We start from the raw sequence: 8,857 nt of genomic DNA, 5'->3' as shown, positions 1-8,857 counted from the left end.
ATTTGCGGCGATCTCCTGTTCACACGCTCCAACTTGACTGCGCAGATGTGGTTTGAACCCACAGATTTGAGAGGTTTCGCTCAAACCTCCAACTCCAACTTCCAGGTTTGCACACACCTCAGGTTGGTGCAAATCTTCTGTCCACACGCAACGATCTGTCTGTGCAGATGTGATGTGCGCAGACATTTGCGCAGACAGATCGTTGCGTGTGGACGGGCCTTTACGATAAAGTCCCAACAAAGATCAAATCAAGTACAAAGTCAATCGATAAATTCTTTTAATAAACTCATCATCTCGTTAGCTTTGTGGGAGCATGCTAGCTAATTCCTTTCCTAGGAAAAGATCATTTAATATTTTTTGTAGATCAGACGTTGATTTTTAAATCATTTCAAATCGAATTTTGTCTCTCACTCACATCGACATATATTTTTCATCGATTATCCAGACCTGCCAGATCTACCATCATGTCACCAAAGCTTCATTTTATTACGAAACCTTAATAAAACGTTTTATCACTGAAAAAATGCTGTATAATAACTGTGTATCAACACAATACTTATTTCTTAAAATTGCGCAATTGGCGGCACATTATAGCAATGCTTCATCACTGCAGCAAATAGCCTAAATATCTCTGACGATACGCCTTTGGCAACCCTATCGTGCAGTTCGACTAAACGTCAAGTTTTGTTTACAAACAATGTGCCAGATGTTGCTGACGTTAAGAAATTTACGAATAGAATATTTAAAGAAGTATTCCTGATTTCCATTTCAAAACACGTCGCTGTGAATATGGTGAGTATATGATAACTGTTGACTGAGCTGTGTACAATCTTTATCGTTGGAAGTGACATTTTTTAGCAAACTCAAAACAAGTTTGTCACTAAAGTTAAGTTAGTAGGATAATTAATGCGTAACGTGCAACACGAAATTAAATCATGATGAGAGTTTGTTCGCACGAGAACAGCATATTAAATACAATATGTGGTGTTTTCATATGAATTCGGTTTAACATTAGTAGTCTTTTAAGGATTGTTATATTATTCCGTGCATTCGGAATTATTTGTTAATTAGCTGATTACCCGGTTGCGCATTTGTTATATTTCATGTAAGATCTGAAATGAAATGAAATCTGCCTTCGTGCAAAAATAATCTTAGAACATTGGATTTAGAGAAATGTTCGATACGAGTTCTAAAGCGGGCTACAGATCACACTTCTTTTTTTCCTTTCTGCTTTCTCCTCCTCCTCCTCCTCCTTCTTCTTCATTAGGTGACGTCACCAACAAAAAACAAAACTGTGAACATGTGCACCGAAAGGTAGCGTGACAGCAGCAGTTAACATTACCTCATCCGCCAAAGCCAACGACGATTATTGAACGTGCCACTTGACACGAAATATTTACATGTTGGGACATCCATAGGAAGCGTGTCAGTGGCTCCTATATACCCATATCCACCGTGAATGGAATTTTACTTAGTTATTTCTTGTAGAATAGTAATAAATATGCGCAAAATTTGAGCTAGTAAATAAATCCTGGTTTTACGAGGTTTTCAGTGGAGAGCTACAAGATATATGGGATCTACAATAGTTTTGGAAAACAACAAGGCTGCTTAAAGTGGAATCTGGTGCAGAATGTATATAAATATACGTATGAGATACATACACAACTGTTTTGCTCAACACAGTTTTAACAGTTCAGTTTTATTAAGTTTCTACATATTTTGATTCAAAATTGGTAAATATTAACACCACCAATTTTTTTATTTCTGCTTATTAAGAGAGCGCAGGTGTTTTTCTACTGAAAATGTTTTTTTCAGTTTGGAGATGCTACAGGTAAGGTTCAAATTATGAGCTTGAAAATACTTCTGTCAAGCATTCATTAATCTTATGATTTACAGCTCTTACAAAAATTTTATTGTTGTTACACTTAACAGCCCATGTTAGACAATTCCAATCTAACTCATCTTATTCAAAGAAAGCTAAACACCATAGTTTTTATGTTATCAGAAAAGACTTGTGAAGCCACAGCATAGTACTGACCAACATTTTGTAGCAGCTGTCAACATTTACTAATCTCAGTATGAAGAAACACATTTTTTTTATTTCAACTCACTTTAGGTCATCATAACAAAAAGAATATCATCATTACTGATTATTATAATTTTGCTGAAAAATGTATGTGGCTGAAAGCCATCAGATCCTGCAATCCGACCACAAATTTCACTTTATACCTGACTAATCTTGCTCTGTATGTAGGCTTTTGAATCTTATTTTGGGACTTTCTGACAATTTTAGAGGAGAATGGCCAAGATTTGGGAAAGTACAGTTGATTCTTTCTGCTGTTTCCATTTGTTTATCACCATCTTAAACCTTTCAGGATGATAATAGAGCAACAAGTTTATTGTGACTTCATTCTGACATATTGAACATGATTTTTGTTTTATTTATAAGTGCAGCTGCTCTTGTTTTATCAAAAGCAAATAAGACAATTTGATGACCTATATTTTTTTCTCTTCTTCATTTTTCGCAAGGGCTCAAACTGAGCTAGAAATAAGGCTTAATATTAGAAGCAGATCTTTGAATCTGTTTCATTGTCATAACCAGGATGTGATGTGGTATCAACAATCTTTCTTGATCAGGTTGGAATCTAGTTAGTGATACACCAGTTTCTTAAGCGATAAGAAGGGCCTGATGGTACTCTGAATTTTCCAAACAACCAGTTGTGTGAGATGATAATGTCAGTGCCCACATCTTGATTCATTTGTGTACACACCATAATTTTGAACACCGTTTGATACAACACCTTATGTTTACCTTCTAAACAAGAAAGTTGTACTTGTTTAGGCTCAACAACTAAACTGGCAAAGAAGAACTCAAAAGTTAATAATTTATGATTATAATTAGAAAAAAACCTATTTGTACAAATGTAATTTTTCACGTGCTAGCCATATCCACCCATAGCGGTTTCCAAGACACATTATTTCTTACGTGTTATGCATTTTAATTTCTGGTGGCAGCATCAATAATCATCACCCTAACGATTGGACTGCCACTAAAAATTATAACACAGCATACCTCAGCCAGTGTGCATCTGAAATCAACAGTGTGTGAATGTGTTTTATTTTATACAAGTCATTTATTGCTGAATTGTAGTTTGTTCTCCTTTTTGGACATTTCCCATGTGTCATAATTTCATGAATATGATTAGATATCATAAATATTAAAAAAGTAGCAAACCTGAAAATTACAAATAGGTATAGGAACTTATATATGACAGTTTACAAATACACTGGTGTCCGAAATTAAAGCAACAAACCACTATTTCCGAATCTTGTGTCTAATTCATGTGATAAACATACAAACTGTCAACCTGCGGTTGTCACGAGGTGCTGTAGGCCCACACTTCTTATTGATGGATAATAATGCTCAACCTGATGGAGCAAGGGTTGTTGATGTTTTCTTGGAAATGGAAAATATTGTATGCATGGCGTGGCCTGCTCACTCTTCGGTTTGAATCCTATAGAGCATGTCTGGGAAGCATGAGGGAGATGATTTGCGTCAAATCAGAATTCACCAACCACTCTTCAAGAGAGAATGTGCATTATAGAGAATGTGCATTGTTGCCTCAACGCAAAGCAGCATGCCCCCCATCATTGTCAGGCCTGTATTGGTGCCAGATATGGTCAAACCCCATACTGAGCACATTAACCAGTTTTGTTAAAAAAAAAAAAAATTGTCTACCATTATGCATGTTGCAGTTGTTTACATTCTGTATCCTTTACATTGTTTCTACTCTACTGTCACCTGTTTATACTGTTTTGTGACAAAATGAATGCAGCCATGGAAAATTTCTGTCTGCTGCTCTAATTTTTGACACCAGTGTATTTGACTCTATAACTTTGAAGATCATTTTATAAATCTTATCCGCAGAGTCTTCAAAGCAAACAAAACTTTTTTTGGTAAAGAAACACTCTTTCTAATCAACAAAGAAGTAAGAAAACAAGTGGTAATATTTAGTAGAGAGGCATAAAAGTGCAAAGAAATTTGATAAATTAATTGCATGTTTACACTTTAACAACCTCTATAATACTCACAATAACTGCTGCAGTTTGGTAACATTGATAACAACTAACTTCTCTGCAAACATGCTAAATGGCTCTCAACGTGCTTTGTACAAAGAGTACTGAAGCCCCAAAATGGTTGAAAAACTGTCATGTTCAACTGTTTCTCAAATCTGACCTCACATAGCATGAAAATGCTGAATGTTATAGCCCTGAAATTTAAAAAAAATGGTTGTGTAAAGAAAGAAATTTATCTGACCCAAATATACAGGGTGTACATAAAGTCTGGGAACACTTTGAATTATTTATTGCACAAGAACTAAACATTGTACAGGTATCATACATATGTCATTTTGAAGAGAAACTGAAAGTTTTTTTCATGTATACCACCACAGCATAGTTTAGTAAATCGCCGATAGTCAGCGCTAGTCATCAACATGGCGAGTTTAGTTGCGGAGCAAACTTTCTGTGTGTTGGAGTTCAACAAAAACAGTGTGCTTCAGCTGTTCAATGGATGTTTAGAACCAAATGTGGTAAGAAGCCACCAACAAGGAAGGCCATTCACCATTGGCACAACAAATTCATTAAGACGGGTTGCTTGTGCCCGGCAAAGAGAAGCGAACGACCCAGTGTGAGTGAAGAGAATGTGCAGCCCACATGGGAGACATGCTTGAACGGGTATGGTAAGAATTCAGTTACCATATTGCCATCTGCCAGTCACTCATGGTTCATGTATCGAATGTTTGTAAAAAAAAAAAAAAAAAAAAAAAAAAAAAAAAAAAAAAAAAAAAAAAAAAAACAACTACTACATTCAGAGTTTCTCCTCAAAATGCAATATGTTGACATCTGTTCAGTGTTTAGTTCTTGTGTAATAAATAATTGAAAGTGCTCCCAGACTTTATGTACCCCTTTATATTTTTAATTACTACTAGTTTCAATTTTAAGCCATCTTAAATTTGGCCAAAACTGCCATAGAGCTCTCATTTTTCTTAACCTACCACTGAAACCATCCTAAAATATTTAATTTTTGCATCTGAAAACAAATTGTGCCTAGTTTAGGTTTTCTCTACAGGGAACATCAACATGAAATTTGATTGAAACTGGAGATGGTCAGTCGAAGACCACTTGATGTGGTATTATACTGTTATGAAAAGTGTAAATTTATTATTAACCCCTCTGTAGACAATAAACACCCCCCACCCCCCCTTCCCTATGAACCACGGACCTTGTTTGTGTATCTCAGTGATACAGATAGCTGTACTGTAGGTACAACCACAACAGAGGGTTATTTATTGAGAGGCCAGACAAACGTGTGGTTCCTGAAGAGGGGCAGCAGCCTGTTCAGTACCTGCACGGGCAACAGTCTGGATGATTGACTGCTCTGGCCTTGCGACATCAACCAAAACAGCCTCACTGTGCTGATACTGCAAATGGCTGAAAACAAGGTCAAACTGCAGCTGTAATTTTTCCTGAGGACTTGCAACTCTACCGCATGGTTAAATGATGATAGCATCCTCTTAGGTAAAATATTCCAGAGGGGGCTACTCAGGAGGATGTTGTCATTAGTAGAAACAAAACTGGCATTCTACAGATCGGAGTATGGAATTTAGGTTCCTTAATCAGTCAGGTAGGTTAGAAACATAAAGGAGAGTGGACAGGTTGAAGTCAGATATAATGGGAATTAGTGAAGTTTGGCAGCAGGAGGAACAAGGCATCTGCTCAGATGAGCACAAGATGATAAGTACAAAGTCAAGTAGGCATAATGAAGGAGTGAGTGTAATAATAAATAAGTAAACAGGAATGTGGGTAAGCTAGTATGAAGAACATAGTGAACGCATTATCGTAGCCAAGATAGAGGCGAAGCCCACACCTGCCATAGTAGTACAAGTTTATATGCAAACTAGCTCGGCAGATGATGAAAAGATTGAAGAAATGTATTATGACATTAAAGGAATTATTCAGATAGAAGAAATGTATTATGACATTAAAGGAATTATTCAGATAGTTAAAGGAGATGAAAATTTAACTGGGATGAGGGACTGAAATTCCATAGCAGAAAAAAGAAGAGAAGGAAGAATGGTAGATGAATATGGGGCGGGGGAAAGGAATGAAAGAGGAACCTGCCTGGTTGCACAGAACATAATGTAATCATTGCTAACACTTGGTTTAAGAATAATGGAAGAAGCCTGCATATGTGGTTGAAACCTAGAGACACCAGCAGGTTCCTGATTGAATATATAATGATTAGAGAGAGATCTAGGAACCACAATTTAAACTGTAAGACATGACCAAGGGGGAAGTGTGGACTTGGGCCACAATTTATTGGTAATGAACTGAAGAAATTGCAAAACAATTGGAAATTCAGGAGATGGAACTTTAATAAGTTGAGAGAACCAGAGGTTGATGAGAGTTTCAGAGGGAGCATTAGGCAACAGTTGAGAATAGGGGAAAGGAATACAGTTGTAAACAAATGGATAGCTTTAAGAGAAGAAATAGCGAAGCCAGCAGAGAATCAAATGGTAAAAAGATGAGGCCAACTAGAAATTAAATTTAATTGATGAAAGGAGAAAATTTTAAAATGCAGCAAATGAAGCTGGAGAAAGGGAATACAGATGTTTAAAAAATGACAGTTATAGGAAGTGCAGAATGGCTAGAGGACAAGTGTAAGGATTTAGAAACGTATTACAATAGGGGAAAAAGAGATACTACCTACAGGAAAATTAAAGAGGAGTTTGGAGTAAAGAGAAGCAGCTGTATGATTATGAAGAACTCAAATGGAGAACCAGTCCTAAGCAAAGAAGGGATGGGTAGAAGGAATATATGGAGATTCTATACACGTGTGATGAACTTAAAGGCAATATTATAGAAAGGGAAGTGGACGTAGATGAAGATTAGATGAGAGATAGGATACTGTGAGAAGAATTTGACAGATCTCTGAAAGATCTAAGTTGAAACAAGGCCCAGGAGTGGACAACATTCCATCACAACTACTTATAGCCTTGGGAGAGGCAGACATGACAGAACTCTTCCATCTGATGTGCGAGATCTATGAGACAGGCAAAATACCCTCAAAATTCAGGAAGAATGTAGTAACTCCAATTCCAAAGAAAGCTGTAGCTGAGTGGTGTGAAGATTATGTAAAGGTTTTTAACTACGGCTACCAGTCACAAAATTTGTTAGGCTAACTAATGTATTATTTATTTATTGTGTGACATGTTTTGAGGGTAAGACGCCCTGCTGAACCTGCAGGACAGGACAGGTAGTTTAAATTGTGGAAAGGGGTCAAAATAAGCGGCTGTCGGTTACACTTGAACATACAACTTTATTTACTTGATAAAACATTACAAGAACCTTAAGAATTTTTTTTTAACACACAGCTTTAATTTTTGGGACTTAATTACTGGCTGAAAGCCACTTTACTTTAAAAACGGATGAAGGCCAATAACTTAAAATGCAATTTAAAAGGCAAGCCTTATCTTACAGCAGTTCTTTATTTAGGCTGAAGACCCAAAGAATCTGAGATTTTAAGAGCAAACAATTTGAATGCAAAATCAGCTGATAGCCCAACAGTTAAGGCTAAACAACATTATTTTTTTTTTAAACAAAGGCCTTACATAAAACAATACTCAACTAAAAAAAATTTAAAAGGCAAAGCCTTATCTTAAAACAGTACTTTAGTTAGGCTGAAGGCCCAAAGAAACAGACACTTTAAGAGCAAACAAGTTAAATTCAAATCAGCTGAAGGCCTAACACTTAAAACTCCATAACATTAATTTTTTTCTAAAAAAAATACCAAAGGCCTTACATGAAACTTCTTTAATTTAGGCTAAAGGCATTAGGAGCAAAAAACTCAAACTCCGAATCGGCTGAAAGCCTAACATTTAAAATTCATCAACATTAAAATTTTTAAAATGCCAAAGGCCATACGTCAAACAGTTCTTTAAATTAGGCTGAAGGCCTAAAGAATCTTATGCCTTAAGGGCAAAACAACCTTAATGTAAAAACCGTCTAGAAGCCATACAAGTACAAACAACAAGAACAAATAAAAAACACAGTACACCCAAGAGCACTCATATGTTTGAGGGTTGGCCTGGAATTAAAACACTAACGCTCGTTGGGTGAGACAGGCAGTCGGCCCAACCATTCTCAATCCGACGGCAACCTAACCGACAGTCAGTCAATAGACCAATGACTGAGATCAGTTCCGCTCCGCACTTGCACCAAATCTCAAAACGATGCTAACAGCAGAGACAATGGAGCAACAACAAGAGCAGATCACAGACAACCCATAAGCTGTGGACGACCCAAATACACGTTGTTTAATCAGACGACCGACCAAACGGCCAAACAAGGTTATTGCCACTCAAACGTGTGTATCGGCAATCATCGGGCGAGTGACGGCTATCCTGTCCTCCCTCGCTGCCCCACGCCAACCGACCAATTCAGAGCCAATTACGCTGACAATATATAAATTAACTTGTCATTCAAACTCACATAAACTACACACAGTTTCACGAACACTAGTACGAAGAACTAGATGATGCTAACGGCAGTGAGTGTGCAATAACAAGGACAAATCATGAGTTGGCACCCACAGCCAACCCATAAGTGATCGCCAGCCAAATACACGTCATCCGACAAGATGACTGACCGACGATCGACCAAAGTCGTCCCCACTCGTATCAAGTGGGTCGGCAGTCATTGGCAAGTGATGGCTATCCGTGCCTCCTTGTCGCTGCATGCCCCACTGGTGCTACAACGTGACTGTGCCAACCGACCAACTGCTACACATTAGCAC

General features: G+C 37.3%; 1 protein-coding gene across 1 annotated transcript in view; it reads left to right on the top strand.

Annotated features, from left to right (window-relative positions):
• The first annotated feature begins 702 nt into the window (after nt 1-702).
• The window catches only part of LOC126425029 (uncharacterized), a 102,293-nt gene continuing 94,138 nt past the window's right edge, over nt 703-8,857 (top strand). Inside the window, exon 1 of the mRNA XM_050087938.1 lies at nt 703-792. Coding sequence (XP_049943895.1) covers nt 790-792 — 3 coding nt within the window. The 5' untranslated portion in view covers nt 703-789. The remainder of the gene's footprint in view (nt 793-8,857) is intronic.

This window comes from Schistocerca serialis, chromosome 10 (genome assembly GCF_023864345.2).
Source record: "Schistocerca serialis cubense isolate TAMUIC-IGC-003099 chromosome 10, iqSchSeri2.2, whole genome shotgun sequence".
In the NCBI taxonomy this organism is placed as follows: Eukaryota; Metazoa; Arthropoda; class Insecta; order Orthoptera; family Acrididae; genus Schistocerca; species Schistocerca serialis.
This window is presented reverse-complemented; position numbering and strand designations above follow the sequence as displayed.